This window comes from Stegostoma tigrinum, chromosome 25, assembly GCF_030684315.1.
Source record: "Stegostoma tigrinum isolate sSteTig4 chromosome 25, sSteTig4.hap1, whole genome shotgun sequence".
NCBI classification, from domain to species: Eukaryota; Metazoa; Chordata; class Chondrichthyes; order Orectolobiformes; family Stegostomatidae; genus Stegostoma; species Stegostoma tigrinum.
The window spans coordinates 16,427,864-16,449,189 of record NC_081378.1 but is presented as its reverse complement, the minus strand read 5'-3'; the positions used below and the strand labels follow the sequence as shown (position 1 = coordinate 16,449,189).

At 41.0% G+C, this 21,326-nt stretch overlaps 2 protein-coding genes across 10 annotated transcripts in view; one reads left to right on the top strand and one right to left on the bottom strand.

Annotated features, from left to right (window-relative positions):
- Positions 1-4,111, top strand: part of cax1 (cation/H+ exchanger protein 1) — a 55,538-nt gene extending 51,427 nt beyond the window's left edge. For all 6 annotated transcript variants that reach the window (XM_048554384.2, XM_048554386.2, XM_048554383.2 and 3 more), the window contains 2 exons: positions 54-162; positions 1,822-4,111. In XM_048554384.2, coding sequence (XP_048410341.1) covers positions 54-162; positions 1,822-1,895 — 183 coding nt within the window. In that variant the 3' untranslated portion in view covers positions 1,896-4,111. The remainder of the gene's footprint in view (positions 1-53; positions 163-1,821) is intronic.
- A 6,083-nt stretch (positions 4,112-10,194) lies between these two features.
- Positions 10,195-21,326, bottom strand: part of klhdc10 (kelch domain containing 10) — a 30,816-nt gene continuing 19,684 nt past the window's right edge. For all 4 annotated transcript variants that reach the window (XM_048553825.2, XM_048553827.2, XM_048553824.2 and 1 more), the window contains 6 exons: positions 18,294-18,442; positions 17,088-17,172; positions 16,236-16,302; positions 13,325-13,372; positions 11,491-11,630; positions 10,195-10,938 (listed from right to left, as the gene is read on the bottom strand). In XM_048553825.2, the coding sequence (XP_048409782.1) occupies positions 10,729-10,938; positions 11,491-11,630; positions 13,325-13,372; positions 16,236-16,302; positions 17,088-17,172; positions 18,294-18,442 (699 nt within the window). In that variant the 3' untranslated portion in view covers positions 10,195-10,728. The remainder of the gene's footprint in view (positions 10,939-11,490; positions 11,631-13,324; positions 13,373-16,235; positions 16,303-17,087; positions 17,173-18,293; positions 18,443-21,326) is intronic.

The following is a 21,326-nucleotide window of genomic DNA, read 5'->3' as shown; positions in this document are numbered from 1 at the left end:
AAAATAGTCTTAAGAGCCCATATACTGATGCTGCTATCTCTTTTTTTGTTTAGCCTGTAGGATTTAGTTTGCTCTTCAGTGATCTCCACCTTTGGGCATCAATATTCAGCGTTATCTTGATGAACTATATCTTTATGGATGGAAAGTGTGACTATTTCCAGGGTAGGTTGATTTTCTTGACCTGCAGAGTTAAGATGTGATTCTCGTCTTGCTGAATCTGTAAAGGGTGCAATTACATAATGGGAACAATGGTATTAACTGAATCAATTTGCACATCTTTCCAGGTACTGCAGTCAGATGTTTGCTTAATATTAGTCTCACGTTTTACTTTGTCCTGTGATGGTCTCAAAGAACAAAGGGCTGTGGAAGTTCTTATTTGCAGCCCGATTTAGTAGTTGAGATGTGCTGTCTGTCCCGTTAGTGAGCAAGCGTACAAGTGTTTGGACAGCTTTGGACTACACTTTTTCAGGACCTCTCAGCATTTTGTGCACCATTTTAAGTGGTGTATGCATGTTTTGGCAGGCAATTAGTGTGTCATACGATGCTACTGTTTTCTTGGTAATGCTGGGTGAAGGAAATCCACTGCGCGTACTGAACACCCCACCCCCCGGCCCGCTCTTCAACATGGCACTCATGGATCTCTGCACTGACCGGAGAGGAGATTTTAAGCCCGAGCTCAACTGAAAAGGTGTCTATGTGCCCTAAGGGGTGGGACTAACACTTCCAATAAATGATTTCAGCTTTCGCTTGTCTCTAAAGATTAATAACTAGGCTTGAACTACAGTTGCCTGTTCTGAACAACTTTGATGTTGAAGTTTAACTTGGCATCCTGCAATCCACAATAATGTGACTTGGACGCCGGCAGTATGTAATGCGTAGACACCCTTGTTTTTAAATCATTGCCTGGCCTTGAAGTTATTTGATGAAGGCCTTGCAGATTGTTGATCTAGTTCCTAATGAACACAGTTCCACATCACAAAGTTTGACCAGAGGCTATCGAACAACTAAAGAAATGTCACTTGTACTTGGGTGTTCTACACTTGGGCCAAAGCTATTCAACCTGCACCCTATTTGACAATACTTGCCTAATGGTAAGTTTGTGGAATTGAAAGTATTGAGTTACCCCTCCATCTGTGGGGTCCCAGGTTTGAATCATTGCACTTTTTTAAAAACTAAGCTAAAATTAAACTAGATTTTTGATCTTTTGTTAATGGCATGTGGGTGTCACTAGCTGGGTCAGTATTTCTCATTCCTAACCCCTGAGAGGGTAGTTAAGAGTCAACAACATTGTGATGGGTCTGAAGTTACATGTAGGCCAGACCAGGTAAGGATAGCAGATTTCCTTCACTAAAGGACCATGTCTGTGTGACAATCTTTGATAAGGGTTACATACACTTCATCAGACCAACTTTTTATTCAGTTTAAATTTCAGCATCTGCCATGGTGAGATTTAAATCAACATGCCCAGAATGATAGCCTGGTGTTCTGAAATAATTGTCTAGTGACGCTATTGCCATGCTAGTGCCTCTCTTTCAATCCATAGCCAATTGATGTACTTAAAATTCATGTGAAATCTGAGGTAGGACTTGTGCTTTTTTAGGCATGAGTTCCTCAGCAATGCTGAAGCCAAACCAAGTTTGCATAGCATTTCCAGCACGCAAACTGACCATTCAACCTCAACTAGTTTGCCTAGTGTCAGATGCTTCATACTTACTGAAGGTGTAAAGTGCAGATAATCTCCCATTCTGCAGCAACTCATCCTTTTTGTCTTGAGTTGGGAATTTATTATCCTTAATCTTTGATATTTATTTGTCTCCACAGGCACAGCATTGGTGGTAGTCTATCTCATCATTATGTCCATGTACTTCTTTGCTCCATCTCCAAGTGGGTGCTGAAATTGAATCACTGAACTCTTCCCATAAGTTTGAACAACTCCTAGGATTGCCATTGCAGCCAGTAAGCCTTCGGACTCTTCCAAGAGCTGGAGCTGTTGCTGTTTTGTGAGTTAGCTCTTCAATGCTGGTGTTTTGGTGGCTGACTGACACACAATTTCAAGATCCACTGTCTTACTGTTGCTGAGTTCTTCTACCATGGACCCAACGTTTCTCCAGTCTGTCCCCTTGTTTCCACCGTTCTACGTCTTGGGAGGATCGAGTTTGTTGGAAGAAATCTTTCTTTTGGAAGAGATTCTGTAAGCCAATCCTCCCTTTTGAATCACTGCTAACTTGCATATTACAAGAACAATTTCCTTTTCCTGAAGATGACAGTTTGTGATTCTATTAACAGCTGTAGCTCATTTTTTGATCTAAATATGGTTTGTTTTGGAAGGACTGAACTTGTACCACAGACTCTGGTTTAAAAGTACTTGAGGAAGCTGTGACTTTTGTGCTATCCTAGCTTATGAGGTGTATGGTGTTGGAAGCACTAAAGGCGAATGTATTTATAAAGTGAAAATGTTTAAAATAAAATTTGTATCTCCATTTAAAACCTGCAGCTTGACCTCGGTGCCAAAGAGTTTCCCAAAACTTGGCTGTCTTTAGTATCTGTTAAGTCCTGTAACAAGACTGTTAATAGTTCACACAGTCCTTGGGTTGGCAATGGACAAGAGGCTGGAATAATTTGCCAAGCATCCTGCTCTTTATATTTTCCAATACTATTGCAGATCTGGCCATGTAGTTAGCAAATTTGCACCATTTCTTTTGGAGATTTTCTTCTCTTCCTCTACCCAATGTAGTTTCCAGATAAGGATTTGATTATCACTTGGGAATATTCCCTTATCAAATACATTCCAAAGATGGAATAGACAGATGTTGGTCTCTAGAAATTGAGACCTATGTAGAATGAATGGGAAAATGTGGGCTCTGTGGGTGCTGTGACATGACTACAGTGAGACAATGTACCACTGACTTCTCTGGGACAATTGGGGATGGGTAATGTTGACTCTCTGGGGAGTAGACATCCTAAGCTGATTCTTTTTTTTAAAAAAGAAACAAGAGCTGAGGCCCAAAATGTGCCTTTATTTTGCATTGAATGGTGGAAAACATGTGTTCTTGGAACTCGTAATCTAGTATGTTGAATTGGCAGAGTGCCCATGTGCTTTAAAGTCAAAGTCACATTTTAAAATCTGCTGAGATTGGACAGCTATGAAAAAAATCACTATTTTTCAGTAGTGATATTCGGATGAAGGTATTGAGGGGAAAATGATCTCTAAGTTTGCATTTGTGTTTGGGCCCAAGATGATTGAAGTTACAATTAGTAAGTAGATCTGTTGGAATGTTCAGTCATAGATAACATTTTTACAAGAAACTGGACTAAAAGATTGAGATGAATATCATCTGTGTTTGGTCATGATTTGAACTATCATTTTTCTATGTATAATCACTAGGAAAATTATTGCAACATGAAGCTGTTTATTCTCATGCAAGTGATTAGTTAAGCCTCAGTTCAAATACTGTCACATTTGACATCCATGGTATGTGATGGCTTTAGAAAGGAATGAAAAAAAATTTCAAAACATCAATTATGTTGGATTGCTAATTTTGGAAAAGCAGCTTCCAATGGTTTAAAGATCTCAATCATTAATGGATGTTTATGAATATCCATTTTCTAACTGGATTGAAGTAAGCCTGGGTAATTCTTGCAAAGTATGAAAGGATGTAACTAAGTGGTTTCTCAGGTACTCACGGAACTTCTGGAATACGCAGGACTGTGAACAACAAAAAATTCAAGTCTCCTGAAGAAATTAAGTGACAATCAGCATTAGACAGGATTGATGAACTTGTACTATCGATCAAGGTTTCTGATTTCCTGGTTAGTTTTATTATGAGAGTTGAGGAATTTTCCAGGTTAACTTTTTCCCAGTTAAGAGGCAAATGTGGAGTGTCCATGTGCTCATGCACAAGGCCATACAATGCCAGGAGATGGGTGAGGAGAGCCACTAGTTCTCTTTCTGCCAATTACTTTTACAGCTTGTAATTTTTAAATGTAGTCTCCTCAATCTCCTGGCAGCAGTGGATACTCTTGTATTAATCCTAATGCCCAACTGACAATTTCAGAAATTTGATTGTGGTGTATAATCATGATGAGATAAATATCAGTCTGAATACTTAAAGGTTGTTGAACTCCTTTTCAATACATCTGCTTTTTGGAGTTATTATTTTTTAAATAAAACTGTGTAGTTGGAGTGTTAGAACACTTAAGTGGTCCAATCTCCTTCACTAGGTGTTTGAATTAAACAGGCCACATTATCTCCAGTTTGGATGTTGATGCTTTTCTTTCTAAATTTCAAAGTAGTTTTGTTTTTAAAAAGGAGGCACACCAAGTAGGTCGATAACAATGTGGAGCTGCATGAACACAGCAGGCCAAGCAGCATCTCAGGAGCACAAAAGCTGACGTTTCAGGCAGAGACCCTTCATCAGAGAGGGGGATGGGGTGAGGGTTCTGGAATAAATAGGGAGAGAGGGGGAGGTGGACCTGAAGATGGAGAGAAAAGAAGATAGGTAGGGAGGGGATAGGTCAGTCCAGGGAAGACTGACAGGTCAGGGAGGTGGGATGAGGTAGTAGGTAGGAAATGGAGATGTGGCTTGAGGTAGGAGGAGGGGATGGGTGAGAGGAAGAACAGGTTAGGGAAGCAGAGACAGGCTGGGCTGGTTTTGGGATGCAGGGGGGGGGGGGGGGGGGGGAGGAGAAGAGAGGAGAGAGAGAGAGAAAGGAGGGGAGATGCCTGCCTCTTTGTAGGTTACGTGGAACAGTCCTTCTTCTGCACCTACACAGGCCCTAAACCCCACCTCTTCCTCCATTACATTCGATGACTGTATCGGCACCACCTCTTCCTCCCCAGAGGAGCTCAAACAGTTCATCCATTTCACCAACACCTTCCCCAACCTCAGGTTCACCTGGGACATCTCCAACACATCCTCACCTTCCTGGACACCTCAGTCTTCATCTTGGGTAATCAGCTAGAAACTGATGTCCATTTCAAGCCCACTGACTCTCACAGCTACCTAGAATACACCTCCTCCACCCACCCTCCTGCAAAAGTTCCATCACCTATTCCCAATTCCTCCACCTCCGCTGCATCTGCTCCCAGGATGAGGCATTCCACTCCTGCACATCCCAGAAGTCCACGTTCTTCAAGGACCACCACCCCCCCCCCCCCCGCAGTGACCGTGTCTCCTGCATTTCCTGCAACACATCCCTCACACCCTGCCCCAAGAGGATCCCCCTCGTTCCCACATACCACCCCACCAACCTCCGGATACAACGCATCATCCTCTGACACTTCTGCCATCTACAGTCTGACCCCACCACCCAAGACACCTTTTTTCCATCCCCACTCTTGTCTGCCTTGCGGAGAGACCACACTCTGACTCCCTTGTCCGCTCCACACTCGCTCCCCCCAACCAACGCCCGGCACCTTCCCCTGCAACCGCAGGAAGTGCTACACTTGCCCCCACACTTCCTCCCTCACCCCCATCCCAGGCGCCAAGATGACTTTTTCCATATTAAGCAGAGGTTCACCTGCACATCTGCCAATGTGGTATACTGTATCCATTGCACCCGGTGTGGCTCCCTCTACATTGGGGAAACCAAGCGGAGGCTTGGGGACCACTTTTACAGAACACCTCTGCTTGGTTTGCAATAAACAACTGCACGTCCCAGTCACAAACCATCTTAACTCCCCCTCCCATTCCTCAGATGACATGTCCATCCTCGGCCTCCTGCAGTGCCACAATGATGCCACCTGAAGTTTGCAAGAACAGCAACTCCTCCTCCTCCTATTCCACTTGGGAACCCTGCAGCTCAAAAGGTATCATGTGGACTTCACAAGTTTCAAAATCTCTCCTTCCCCCAGTGCATCCCAAAACCAGCCCAGTTCATCCCCTCCCCCTACTGCATCCCAAAACCAGCCCAGCCTGTCTCCGCTTCCCTAACCTGTTCTTCCCCTCACCCATCCCCCCCACCTCCATTTTCCTACCTACGATCGATCCTGCCTCCTTGACCTGTCCATCTACCCTGGACTGACCTATCCCCTCCCTACCTCTCCACCTATACTGTCCTCTCCACCTATCATTTCTCTCCATCTTCAGTCCACCTCTTCTCCCCCACCCCACCCCCTCCCTATTTATTCTAGTTCCCTCTCCCCATCCCCCTCTCTGAAGGGTCTAGGCCCAAAACATCAGCTCTTGTGCTCCTGAGATGCTGCTTGGCCTGCTGTGTTCATCCAGCTCCACACTTACTTTGTTATCTTGGATTCTCCAGCATCTGCAGTTCCCATTATCACTCACACACTAAGTAGGTAGTCCACTTTTTTCATTAGCATAGTCCTTAAGTCACGAGTGGAGGGTTGCCCGAAGATGGGAATGCAGAGTTGAGGGTTGCAGCTATCCTGTTTAAGTCTGTCAACTTCTGTCTGAAAATTCATTAATTGCTTCTTCACCCAACTTCTTACCTTTTTTAAACACTCACCAGGGCAGGGGGGTGGGGGGAAGGAAGGGAAGAGAGAGAGAGAGAGAGAGAGAGAGAGAGAGAGAGAGAGGGGAGTGCTTGATTTTAATCCCCCATCTGCCATGCTTTTTGACTAAATGAGGATGATTACAAGTTGGTGAATATGGGTGTAGGTCTGGTAGAAAGATGACCATTGTTAGATGACTGATTATGAATCTAATACCCTACATACTACTCTCTCCCAACAATTCAAATTTAATAAATCTTCATGGGGCATATGATGGCTATAGTCATTGGCTGTTCAGGAAACACTTAAATTATTCAGGCTTATTAGTACTTTAAATGGTTCTTAGTGCACTCAATCACCTCATCTTTGAAGTAGTAAATGAGGAAAGCCAAGATGAATATTATACCCTGCATCTCCCACTACTATGGAAGTACAGGAAGTGTCAACAACTTATGCAAGCTCCAGTTTTCTTTTACCTCCACAGCCTAGGTTGGGACTTTATCACCACACTAGAAACAGCAACTGTGCTGTAAGTGTTTCTGTCCCTACATTGTGAAAATGATACAACTGCAAAAGCTATTTTTTTAGACTGTGTGCAATGTCACCATTTGTGCTGGTTCTGGCTCTGATTTTGAGCAAACTAGGACTTGGAACAAGCTGGCTTTTATTTTGAAAACAGGGCCTGCTGTTAATAGTTTAAAGTTTACTTTAGTACTAATAATATTCACAATTTTTAAGATAGGAATGACTATTACTTATCCTAATGATGAGTCTTGGACAGCCTTTTTTCAAAAGCTTCCATACATTCGTTCTTAGAATAGACTTAAGCCACCTTTAACGAAATTAGTCATGTCTGCTTCTTGAGCCCTTGTTAAACTCCTCCCACAGTTGATCAATATCAAGAAGTAAGACTCATTGCACAGAAGTGCTTTTCTGACCTACAATTTAAAGAGGGTTTAAATATTGATTCCTTGCTAGTGATTGTGTCATGTTAGACTCCTGATGTGGAGGTGCAAGTTTTGGATTTGGTGGTGTGACTTTTGGCCTTATCCACCATCTCCATTGCTGCACCTTCCCTATTATCAAAGTTGCTGGTTCAAGGATATGGGAGTAGCAGCAATTTGAACCTGTTAGAGCATCATCTATGCTTGTTTTGATTGTTTCAATACTAATCTTGCCCCAAACTTTACAACATAAACACTAACCTACCTGAAGTATCACTTTCTGGGCCAAAAGACTGCTGCCTCCTTTTTGTACCCTAATTAATAGTCAGAACTAACTTGCTTATTGAGAAAACAATAGCCTAGAGTGCTTATGAACAGACACTGATTTGAAAGGTGACTTAATTGTTCAATATATACAATTCATATTAATGGAAACTTAGCTACATTAATCACAAACCCAGCTTTGGTGACAAATTTAGGAAATCACTTCATTTCTTTTTAGAATAGTTATCAAAGGGAGCACTTGCTACCCCAGTAGTGTGGTGCTGATTAAAGAACTCATTTAGCATTAACTTATTTGTCAACCTGAGAACCTCAGTCAGACAGGGCGGAAGGAAGAGACTAGTCTTCTGCTTAACTGTCACTTAAGATGCACTACCCCATCTATTCCCCAAAAGGAAACTGTACATGACAAAACTCCAGGCTTTACCCACAACAACTATGAACACAAAGCCTCAATAAAATGCATTGTCTGTTCATTCACTACATCTTTCTGATCCCATTCCAGTATGTAAATCAGTGTCATATTCAGGCATACAAGAAGTAAAAATGGATAATGCTTACCTTTAGCATAGCTAGAAGGTATTGAGTGGCATTCCTGCTCCTGCCTACAAGTGTCAAACTAGGCATAATACCACAAAACCATTATAGATGCTACTAGCTGGATTGTAGATACTAAGCACTTTGAAATTGGTCATAAACTTCATGATAAATTCAGATTCATCCATGCTTTTATTAACAATTTTACAAAAGATGCAGGGACAAAGAAACTCTTGCAGTGATTTAAAAGTCAAACCAGGACATGGGGTTTAAAAAATAAAGAAAAAGGACTGACCAACTTTTCCTTCAACCCATCATTTTTTTTTATATACAATGGGTGTCTTGAGTAAAGCCTTAGTTTTGCAAATCATCAGCTTAACTCTTTTTAACAAGAGTTTGCAATTCTGAAGATTCAATTCAAAAAGGGCCTCTGTTGAAAAATGACTCTTTTACAAAAGCAAGTTTAAATCCTAATCACCAGTCACTTAGAAAACTACAGGCTTAAACAGTTTTGGCATACATTAGGAACCAGCACTGTGCAAGCCCATTCAACTTCTATCATGGCAACTAATGAGGTGGTCAGCTGTGTAATATGTACCCTACTGTATTAAATATAATTTTCATTGACAGCTGCTAATTGATTTGATAAGCTGCAAACTTCAATAACCCAGTTGCTCTCAAAACATAATTGCTATGCTATACATTGCTGCTACTACTGTTGCCACTTGGCCAACTGATTGAAGTGAAATGGTTTCAAGAGTTGAACTTAATTGCTGAGGGCTTATCCAGAGTAAGTTGCTGAAAGACAGGAACAGCCTGGTTAAAATGGAAGTGAATGAGCAGATTTCCAGAACAAGTTGATAATTTCAATTTGAGTCTTCACACAATAGGGTTGACAATTACACACCCTCAGGGAGAGGGGAGAAATGACACTGCCTCACAAAAAGTGAGCAAAGGCTACACTCTGAATTGAGAGAAAGGGAGACAGGACAATTTACCTGAGCAGGGTACAGGATGAGGTGGCTTGAGCAGGATGCAGCTATGTGGGGAAGTAGGGGTAGTGTAGAAGAGATTCACAAGATCTATTCCCTATCTTCTTGGCCTTGGGTTCTAAAGGAACAGGATCAGATTTCTGTACCCAAACCTCAACCCTACTCCAAAAATTCCCCCACAAGTAGTGAACCATTGGTTAAGTACCTATTCTAACTTTTTTGGCGGGGGGTGGTATGGCCAGTGTGGGGGGAAAAGCACTAACGTGAGGGAGAGGGAGGGGGCCCCAGAAACTACCAGGGGTTTTTAAATCACAACAACTGGAGTTCTTCCTTGCAGCTGCATAAAAAAAAAGAATAAAACATCAATGAGCTGCTCCCCTCTTGTAGTCAGGGGAAGGGAGCTTGGGTGGAAAGTAACTTTATTGCTCATGTTCACTGTCTGAAAAGCCACAAAAATCTTTGCCCATAATGTTTGGAACACCTACAGCAATGGCTACAGATTACCTGTTCAACTGACCTGCTGACACTAGCCAAAGCCCCATTATAATTACTGACGGGTTAGCTAGAGCCTGTGAGTGGAGGGCTGCACAAGCCAAAGCAGTAAGTTGAATGCAACATGAAGTGTTCTTTCCCTTTTATGAACACATGAACAATTATAGCTTTATAAAAAAAAACACAACAGTAAATTGAATCCAAATCAGCATGGCTCAAAGATAAACACGATCAGGATGGACTCACTGCATGTGCAAAAAGTACTCAGTGATTAAAACACTATCTTAAGGCAATCACTTGTTTTTGGCTCTCGATACAACAAAGATTTAAGTGGGCTGGGATGGTGAGGCAAAACAAACAACAACCAAAACAAAAAAAAGGGAAAAAATGTTTCGAATCTGAAACAGAAAAAATACTGGATATGCACTGCAAGTCTGTCAGAAATTTGAAAAAGATTTTAAAGGCGGGGGGCGGGGGGGGGGGGGGGGGGGGGAGGAAGAAAGAGAGGAAAAAAAGGCAATTGTTTCCCATGAGATCATCAGTCTTGCCAAAATCTACGATTCATGGAATGCAGCTTGTGGGAGGGGGAAGAAACTACCTTTTTAATATTGAATTAACTTGGGACTTTAAAAACTGACCAAAAAACCATTAAGACATGAGGGTGTTGGGAGCTAATAAGACAAAGTCTGGAAACAGCCCGACCTGTATCTCTCAACTGGAACTACTCCAGTGTCAGGGCAAGCCCACAGAGGGCACAAGTTTTTAAAATTTAAAAAAAAAATCACAAAGTAGGCTCTACTTGTCTTTGAGAGGTGGTGGGTGGTGTGGGGGTCAGTCCATGACACAATGCTAGCAAAAGGACAGGAGGTCTTTTCAAAACAAAAAGTAACCAAGACATTGAACACTTATGGCAGATAAGGCCTTGGGGAGTATTCTTCCCAGCAGCTTCCTCCAACACTGCCCATCATCCATATTGCAGAATCCATGTCTGTTTATGTCTCTCTTTCTACCTCCTTCACTCTGGCAGTCACTTCAATCTCTCCACCAGTCCTTGTGTGAGTCCAAGATTGAGTAGCTGTGTAGTGGAGAACTGTGTTAAGTGTGGGAGACTCTTCAGCAGCCTCTCCCAACAAAGTTCAAAGAGGCTGGGCACCACCAGCCAGATTTTGTAGAGTGAATCAGTCCGTTTGTTCTCATGGATGTTAACTACTCCACCATGTACATACATGCAGCCAGCCTGTAAAACATACATGCACAATGCACAGTTAATAAGGACCCTCAGCTTGTGCAGAACTGCCACTACAGGGACAATTGTGCATGGCCAAATCTAGCATTTCAGTGCAGCTATCCATTCAGTACCTGTGTTGTGTTGGGAGAGACCTAAATGCTCCGAGGGGAAATATACTGAATTCTGGGAAATGCCTTTCAATTAGGAAAGCAGAACAGACAGGATTGATACCAAGGTAACATAGTCCTAAGCATCAAATTAAACATCTGGTCAGAAATGAATGAATCTCACCATCACTGCTTTCTGCTCTCTATAGGTAGGTGGCCAAAGTGAGAAGCAGTAACAAAGAGGTAGTAGGTTGAAAAACAGAGCATTCTCTTGAATTTTCCTTGTATAAAGCCTGCGCCAGGATTAATGAGCCTGAATTATTCATAACTTCAAATGGAAAAGATTCGCAATATTCTGTGAACAACTGCTATTCCTGGCTAACAACTTGGGTTCAGCAGTGGCTAAATGTAGTTTACAAATAAGCATGGAAAAACATTATTCTGAGCTACTCACCGGGGTTACAGCTGCACAGTGGAAGTAGGCAGGCTCTGGCATTTCTGCAGGCAACTTTGTCCATTGCAAAGTCTGTAAATTGAGCTTCCAGAGGTCCCCAAGTATTATCTCACCGTTATATCCACCACACACATAAACATCTACCAAAAAATAATATGATTTATTGTCATTTTCAGTAAACATACAATCGATGTCTATCTGCGCTTTTAATATAAAGTCCATTGACGCACTTCACAGGATCATCACTAAATAGAATAAGTGACTGAGCCATGAGGAGATATTAGGATGTGACCAAATGTTTGGTCATAGAGATATGTTTAAAGAGTGGCTTAAAAGAATGGAGGGATTGCAAAGAGGTGTATGAAGCCTATTTCAGAGTTTGTGGACCAGGCAACTGAAGACATAGTCACAAACGGCAGTGCTTACATTTCAGGATGCAGTTTAGTTCATTGGATGCTCAATTTACATATTTTCCAAAAGATCCAGAAATTCAGACGAGGGAATATCTGAAGGCAGTAGGCATGGAAAGGCGATGGGGAGATTTAAAAACAGGGATGTAAATTTTATAATCCAGACCTTATTTGACCAGTAGCCAAAGTCAGTCAGCAAGCATTGAAGCGATTGGGGTGAGAACTGGGAAAGAGTTAAGAGTTAAACAACAAACAAGAGAGATGTGGTTGACCTCAAAATCTAGGAAAGGCAAAACATGAGAGAAGTGTAAAGATTGAGTTGGAATAGTCAAGTCTAGAGGTTACAAAGGCAAAAATGAGTGTTCCAATAAGTGATGAGCTGAGACAGGGATGATTGGACAATGTTAGAAGTGGAAACAGGCAGAATCTCATTTGTCTCGTCAATAAGATGAAGTTCAATTTGAAGTCAAGTGTGACACCAAAGTTGCAGACAAAGTGACTTAATCTCTGACTGTTCCTAGGGAGAGGGATGGAGTGGATAGTTGCAAAGTGGAAGTTTGAATGACTAAAAATGTGTTTATCCCTTACTGGATGACTTCCACATTCTCAGGATGAGATTTAATTCAATACTCGTGTAATGTAGAAGACATGACAGCTAACCTATGCAAGCAAGTTGCCACAAACAGCAGTATTACAGTGACCAAATCATCAATTTTAGTGATATTTACTGAGGGATGAATACTGGCTACAGCTACATAATCTAGGGAAGTCCCCTGATATTCTTCAAATAGTGAACGTCAAGATGACATCGCAGAGCATTTGGACAGTACACTAATATGGCAGTGAGGCACAGAATATCTGGAATAGCAAATTCAGCCTAAAAAGCTGAACAGCCTACATCTGTTCCTTTGTTCCACGACAATTTAAATCCACCATTGACATGGGTCTTGGTTTAATAACTCATTGCAAAGATGGCACCTCAGGCAGTGCAACAGACTTTTATTCTCAAACCTAGATTTCCACATTCAAGTGTTCAGAAGTTCCCCACTAACCCACCTGACTCAGGTGACAATACTATCCTGAGTCATAAGACAGAAGGAAGGAAAGAGCAATAAAACATTTAATTCAAAAGAAACAAAAGATTTAGGTGACTCGTTTATCAAAAAAACCCTTCTGGTGGTACAGTAAAATCTGAACGGTGACAACATTGCTCAAAGTTGGATCACTTTATTTTTCATTTTTAGACTTAAATCTGTACAAAGGAAAACACCTGAACATCAGGGTTTCCCTGTAGAGAAGAAACTTTTTTTAAAAAAAATAAATAGATATGCAAAACAGGACACAATGTCAGGTACAAGATTTGGAACTGAGCTGTATACAGTTCGATGTCCAGCTAAATGTTGTTGCCAACAGCATTTTCTTACCATGCCCAATTTGTACACAGCTATGACACCTTCTGGCTGCAGGAAAACCTACAAGAAAACACAAACCTATTAAAAATATGCTTACAGAAAGATCTAAACTGTGGAGGATGACTGGGTAAGAAATAAGCATTTATTGAACTCACGAATGGAAAAGACATATTATTTCTAACAATAAATAAAAGCAAGATACTGTGGATACAGTGGCAACCAGTGACTGGTGGTGTCCCGCAGGGTTCAGTGCTGGGGCCACAACTGTTCACCTCGTATATTAATGATTTGGATGAAGGGACTGGGGGGCATTCTGGTGATGTTTGCCGATGATACGAAGATAGGTGGGCAGGCAGGTAGTACTGAGGGGGTGGGGAAGCTGCAGAAAGATTTAGACAGTTTAGGAGAGTGGTCCAGGAAATGGCTGATGAAATTCAATGTGAGTAAATGTGAGGTTTTGCACTTTTGGAAAAAATAATACAGGCATGGACTATTTTCTGAATGGTGAGAAAATTCGCAAAGCAGAAGTACAAAGGAATCTGGGAGTGTTGGTGCAGGATTCTCTAAAGGTTAACTTGCAGGTAGAGTCCGTGATTAAGAAAGTGAATGTAATGTTGTCGTTTATCTCGAGGGTTGGAATATAAAAGCAGCGATGTGCTTCTGAGGCTTTATAAAGCTCTAGTTAGGCCCCATTTAGAATACGGTGTCCAATTTTGGGCCCCACACCTCAGGAAGGACATACTAGCCGTGGAGCGTGTCTAACGGAGATTCACGTGGATGATCCCTGGAATGGTAGGTTTAACGTATGATGAACGGCTAAGGATCCTGGGATTGTACTCAGTTTAGAAGGTTGAGGGGAGATCTAATAGAAACTTACAAGATAATGTATGGTTTAGAAGGGGTGGACACTAGGAAGTTGTTTCCATTGTGGGGGGGGGGGGGGGGGGGGTGAGATTAGGACCCGTGGGCACAGCCTTAAAAATTACAGGGGGGAAATTTAAAACTGAAATGAGACAACAACATTTCTTCAGGCAGAGTGGTTGGCTTGTGAAATTCATTGCCACGGAGTGCAGTGGAGGCCAGGACGTTGGATACCTTCGAGGCAGAGATCGACAAATTCTTGATCTCGGAAGGAATCAAGGGCTACGGGGAGAGTGTAGGGAAGTGGAGTTGAAATGCCCATCAGCCATGATTTAAATGTCAGAGTGGACTTGATGGGCCGAATGACCTTACTTCCACTCCTGTGTGTTATGGTCCTATGATACTAGAGATAGGTCTTTAACACTAATAAACACTGTCTGGCAGCATATGTAGAGCGAGTTAACATTTCAAATCAAATACGACTTCATTAGAACCGACAGCATGGAAAAGTGATAGTTTTCACACTGTTGAACAAGTGGGAAGCAGCAACTAGAATGTGAGGTGAGGGTGTTAGAGTCATACAGCACAGAAACAGACCCTTCAGTCAAACCAGTCCATGCCAACCATAATCCCAAACTAAACTGTCCCACCTGCATGTGCTTGGCCCATATCTCTCCAAACATTTCATATTCATGTACTTATCCAAATGTCTTTTAAACACTAACTGTACCTGCATCCACCACTTCCTCTGGAAGTTCATTCCACACACTGTATAACAAAGTTGCCTCATATCTTTTTTAAAACGTCTCTACTCTCACCTTTAAAATATGTCACCTAGTTTTGAACTCCACCACCCTAGAGAAAAGACACCTGCCATTCACCTTATCTATACACATCTGATTTGGAAACTTCTATAAGTCACTCTTCAACCTCCTATACTTCAGTTAAAAAAAGTCCCATCATATCCAACCTCTCCCCATAACTCAAGCACTCCATTCCTAATAACATCCCAGAAAATCTCTTCTGAACTCTCTCCAGCTTAATAATATCCTTCCTATAACAGGGCAACAAGAACGGGACAGAGTACTTACAATCCTGAGTACCGTTATCTCAGGAAGGATGTGAAAGCTTTCTAAAAAAGAACACAAAAAAAGAGAATGTTTCTCTGTATGATTGGAAACAAAATTTGTCCTCCTTAGACCACAGAAGGTTCAGCAGAGATTTGATAGAGGCATTCAAAATCATGACAGGTTTAGACAAAGGATACAGAGAAACTGTTGCTATGAAGAGAGAGACCAGGAACCCGATTTAAAAGCATTTAGCTTTTTTTTGCCAATGAGATTTCATTTTAGAAAACCAATAAATGGTTATAATCTAAGTTCCACAGTCTGAAAGGGTAATAAATACAGATTTAAATCATGATTTTCAAAGATAAAATTGGATAAACAGCTGAAAAGAGAAAGTTTGCAGTTACACATGGAACAGATAGGTGAGTAGAATGAGCTAAATTGCTCTTGCTCAGAACAGACAGATACTTGATGGGCCTAGTGCCCTCCCACCATGCTGTAATCATTCTATTTTAAGTCTTCTTAGGTTCAGCAGTTTGCAAGTTCATGTAGGAGAGCTATCACTGATGAGATGGCTGATGGTGTCCAGCATGTGTTAGAACAACACTCAAATCAAGGCAGTGGAGGAACACAGCAGGCCAGGCAGCATCAGAGGAACAGGAAAGTTAATGTTTCAGGTCTGAAGGGTCCCAACCAGAAACGTCAACTTTCCTGCTCCTGATGCTGCCTGGCCTGCTGTGTTCCTCCAGCTCCACGTGTCTCTTTCCGACTCCAGCACTGACCGTTCTTACTATCTCAAATCATAGAGGAGTTGATTAGAGTTGAAAGGAGCAGGGGGGAAAAAAAAGGGTGGAATAGAATGGAAACAGGAGGATAAGGATATAAGGGGGGAAAAAATGTGGCAACAGACTTTTGAAAATCTTTGAAATGCAAAGGGTTCAATTATCCTCTTTGCTTTTCCTAAAATGTATCCAAGCAATATATTCTCAACTTGCCTGTTCTGTCCTGTGGTTTTGTTTGCATTTCCTCCCATGTATTAGTCTCCAGGTTATAGGCATGTATCTGAAAATGAAACAAGTCTTGAATTTACATCTTCGTAAATGGAAAAAGGACATGAAAATTAAGGTTATAGAACATCATACTATGAAATAGGCTTAACTTTCAGAACCTCAAGAGAAAGACATTCAACCTGACTTGTCCCCACAATGTCACAGCCAAGCATCTAACAAAGCTTTGAATCATCTAATATCCAAAGTTACTTACCTTTTATTGTTAAAGTAAGGGATGAAATTAATCAAAGTTAGTTATTAGTTTAAATTACCCAATGGAGTGGATTACCTTTATTTATATTTGGGATGATTTTGTTCACTTCTCTACATTCCTCTCCATGCTCAATTTAATTCATTCATGATGCAATTACATTGTTCATTCTTTCTCACAACTTGTAAAATATTTTACACGTTTATAGAACATTTTAGAAATTTAATTTGAATGTTCTTAAAGTTAAACCCTATATCCACAATGCTATACACATAGGAAGCAATATTGATCCAACTGATGACCTATGTAGCAGTTTATTCTAGAGACACCCCCACCCTCAGCAGTCCACCTTGAACCTGATGAATGGAATTTTCCACTTAGCCCCTCCTTCCAGCCCGGTGTATGTTCCCTTCTGCATCATTAGTCCCCACACCCAAACTGACATCGCTCATGAAGTTTGACACTGGATAGAGTCCATCTAACACCCTCTAAAATCCTTTTTATTTCATCTACAATGTTATGACGTAACACTGTATAAATCTGTTATAACCTCCTATGTGTTTCAGGATCAAGTGATCTCTCCCTACCTTATCCAGTGGATACGTCGTCCATGATGTTCCCCCTCCTAATATGTATATCCTTTGCCCATCATGAGCGATTTCATGTCGGTACCTGAAAACACAAAGTAGCCTCAAATATTCTTACTCAGCTATTTTTCAAACCCAGACCACCCACTGTTCCTTGAAGTTGTGCAGTCAAGACCAATAAGTCCATTACAGCAGTCCTCAAAACACAAAGACCTGAATGCAAGCTCCAATGCTCCTCCAACCAGCCTCCTGCCTCAGCTCAAAAATCTTCCACCCCACCCAGAATCTTCACAAATTCTAGTACTTTGGAATTCTCTAGATCAAAATGATTCTCCACACACCCACCAATGAGAATTGCCAGGAAATTTGAAGTCAAGGCCTCCATACACACTTATCTTACATGTCCTCCTCTTCCTCCACCTCACTTGTGTTTCCATATACACAAAGTGCTCCTCTGATAGAGCTTCTCCTTTTCTACCACTTCCTTAGCTTTAGTACTGGCCACCACTTCCTCAGATCCTTCATTCCTGCCCATTTCTCCCCAATTCTTCCCTTTGTTCTCAGAATTTCCTCAACTTCTCAAAATGTAGACAAAGTCCATAGGTCATGTCTCTCAGCACAACTTTATTAAGCTAATTTAGCAAACATTTATACCCATTAGCTTTCTTGTATAGTCTCATTGAGGGTGGTGTCAATCATCCTTAGGTTTACAGTTCTACATGGCCCTTGTATCTTGATCTAGAAGCTATTAATCATCCCAGCAAGAGCTAAGTTCTATTGTATAATATGTCCCAGTGAATGGGTTATTCCACTTTAGAGACCATCCTAATGGAGTGCTGAAAGAATGCTTCACTGCAAATGTATGTCATTGTCATTTCTCACTCCTCCTCTTCCATCAACATGTGAAAACCCATTGTACACTCAAAACAGAGCTCAAAGAATCCAAAGTCTGCTGGGATGGTATATGCAATTCAACACAGGTAAGGACTAAGGCACAACCCTTCCTGCTGTGTGATTTAGTCTCTTGATGGATACAGTTGTTAACACTGCCCAAACCAGATTGCTAATTTTTATTAAAAAGGGCAATTAGGCAAAAAAATTTGTTGCATTCAAAAGCTGCAAAGAATCTGAAGTCACAGCCAACACAATGAGAAGCCCGCTGATATTGTTTGATAAAGAGCTGACCCATTATCAGCTGTGGCTCACCTTTCTTCAGGTAAATCACTGGGAGGGTTATTTGGTTTTAGTTGTATCCATTCCCGAGCTGTAAGATCTAAGCGGTGCAAATCCGTATTGTAAACATAACCAGTCGTCCCACCAAATATATAAAGGTATCCATTTATGATCACCATCGCCTGGAACGGTCAAAAGCAAAGATACACTCTTGAAGCGCTAAGACAAAAGATGGGAAAACATTGTCCAAAGTGCAGCTCATGTCCGACATGTGATTTTTGAGTGCTGACTTTGCAGTCCAAGATTACATCACTATTTTGAATTCCCCAGTCTGTGCTGTTTGAATAGCATAAGACTGGAGGTTTAGAGGGCCATTTTGTTTTTTTTAAAGCAATATTGCTTCCACTAGTGGATAACCCCAAATTCAGCACACCAAGCGGTCTTACTGACTGAGGAAAAATGTGAATGTTGTTAAGTTTTAGATATGGGCTCCCTCAAGATTCTATGGATATTGACATAGAGCATTATATAATGCAGGGGCTAGATTGATTTGTTAGTTTGAACATGGTTCTAGGGCACAACTTGTTAACAATTATGAACACTAATTTAATCTGTTGACTAACTGTACTTCATTTCTTTTCAGATTCTGTAATACACAATGTTTCAATTGTGTGGCTTTCTAGCAACAGTTAGGAAAACATCTCGTTTAGCCAATGATTGGACACCACTTGACAAAAAGTGGCAAGCCTCCCCTTTGCTTAATAAAAGCAAGAGTTACCCTCCTCAGCAAATTGCTACAATTCAAGATGATATTTACAGCAGGTGAAAACTGCTCAAATATTGTAAACAAACAGTCAACATTTTACCGCACTGATGTACAATAACAGGTACAGTTGTGAGATCAGATATTAGTGGGAGTTGGAATTGGAGATTCGGTTCAGGTTCAAATGAAGCAGGATTGAAGAGTGGGTGAATACTTGGACAGGGGCACAAAAGTTCAATGTTTATTTGAATGTCATTCATTACATCTTTATTTTAAGATTTCCGTTACAAAATCCTAAAATAAAACAGTCCACACACAGTGAAGTGACTATGTACGTAGGTCCATTTACAATTATGACTTCCCACCAGTAACAGGTTCTACAGCAATGCAATATGGAAGCTTGCATAGGTACAATTTTTGTTTACTACATGGCTTTTGAAACTACCAAAGTTTCATGTTTTGACTTCTCCTTGAAGTATCCATCCTGTGATATCCTGCCTCAGTCAATTACCACCTTTTGGACCTCAGACTGAAACATTAGCTGATTTTGTTAGATGGGTTTTGCAATCAACACTTGAGCCAGCTTTCACCGCTACCCAGAAACACCGACTTTCAGCAAGGTTCCAAGATAGAAGGTGGATGCATGAACCTTGATCAACTTTACCCACTTCTGCCATCCTTTATAACTAAAAGAAATTAAGGAAGATTGTAGATCCTTTCCAATTACTGTGATATGGTATCAAACTGGAAGTTGGGGCTTGAAGCAGCAGCACAGGAATGTGTGGAAAGATGCAAGCTTTAAAGTTATGTTTTGCCAGTCTTAACTGGAGTGTTAAGAATTGGCTTACTTGTTAATTACAGGTGCTACTGTAATGTTGTAATACTTTAATGAGAACAGAAGGGTAAGATTGGAGTTCTGCTGTGCAGAACACAAGTCATTGTAATAACAAGCTGTAGAGCTGGATGAACACAGCAGGCCAGGCAACATCAGAGGAGCAGGAAAGCTGAAGTTTCAGGTCTGGACCCTTCTTCAGAAATGTTACAAGTAGTTGTAACATAGGAAAGCAAGAACAAATCATGCTTCCAACTGCTTCATCACTGTCAAGATATATTTCACAGTGCCAAACCATTTGTCAGACTCAAACCAAGACTGAGTAATATATAGAGTATTTATAATGGAGGGCAACAAAACCAATATTCAAAATTGAAAGTTAAAGTAACTTTAAAAAAAGTACATATCCCTAATGGAATAAAAACATTTAGGAAACATGGATCAAAGTTATGTTATTGAAGAACTTTTAAGAAATTATAGAAAATACACAGCAATATGGAACTGAGGGAATGGATGAGAGGGGCAGTGGCAAGCATGACAGCACAGAGAAAAAGAAACAAACAATTCAAAACAAACTCAAGAAGGATTTTGCCACTGTCTTATAAGCAGTGATGATAAAAACATTCAGCTCATCACTCACTGACTTTGATTCAAATCACTTCTTTGATCCACGTACAGTTTTCCTACACACCAGCTCCCTAGCAAAGTGGAATCTGGTTTAGGTCCAGCTGGAAATACTTTCATTGAAATAACCAACCCTACCATTAATTAAAAGAATCATTTTTAAAATGCTGACAACACAAACTGTTCAAAGCCGAATCATCATACTGCATCACATGTTTCAAGGTAATAAAGTTTCATCCTTGGTCTGTGACACATTATGGAACTCAAGTAGGGCACAGTAATGGGTCTTAGTGTTACAGGCAGGCCACTTGCTCGAATATGCTTACGTGGACAGGAAAGGGATCCCAAGCAGTGCTTTTTACTGTCAAATCACCTCACTACCTAGACTTGTAATTACACTGTATTTTGTGGGCAAGAGAATATAGGCTGCTTCATAAGGAACCAACCCAGAGCTTAACAATGCAGCTGAACCATCCAGACCAGGTTGGTGTGATGTTTGATTCCCAATTTTGTAAATAAAGATAACTAATCTCAATTAGGCTGCAATTCAAGTTCTACTAGTATAGAGTCAGAGCTGTACAGCACCAAAACAGATTCCAGTCCAACTTGTCCGTGCTGACCAGATCTCCCAAATTACTCTGAAATTCCAGTGAAATCTTGGCAGTGTAATCAATATTGGGTGGGAAAAGTATTGGGTGCAGTTGATAAATTGCTGAGATACAGCAGGGCTGATATCTATCCCAGATTCTAGCACTGAACTAATATCTTCAGATAAGGAAAAAAAGTTAGGGAAAAAAATTGAACGAGGAAAAAAGGGAAAAACGCTCAATGTTACACCTCTTCTTAG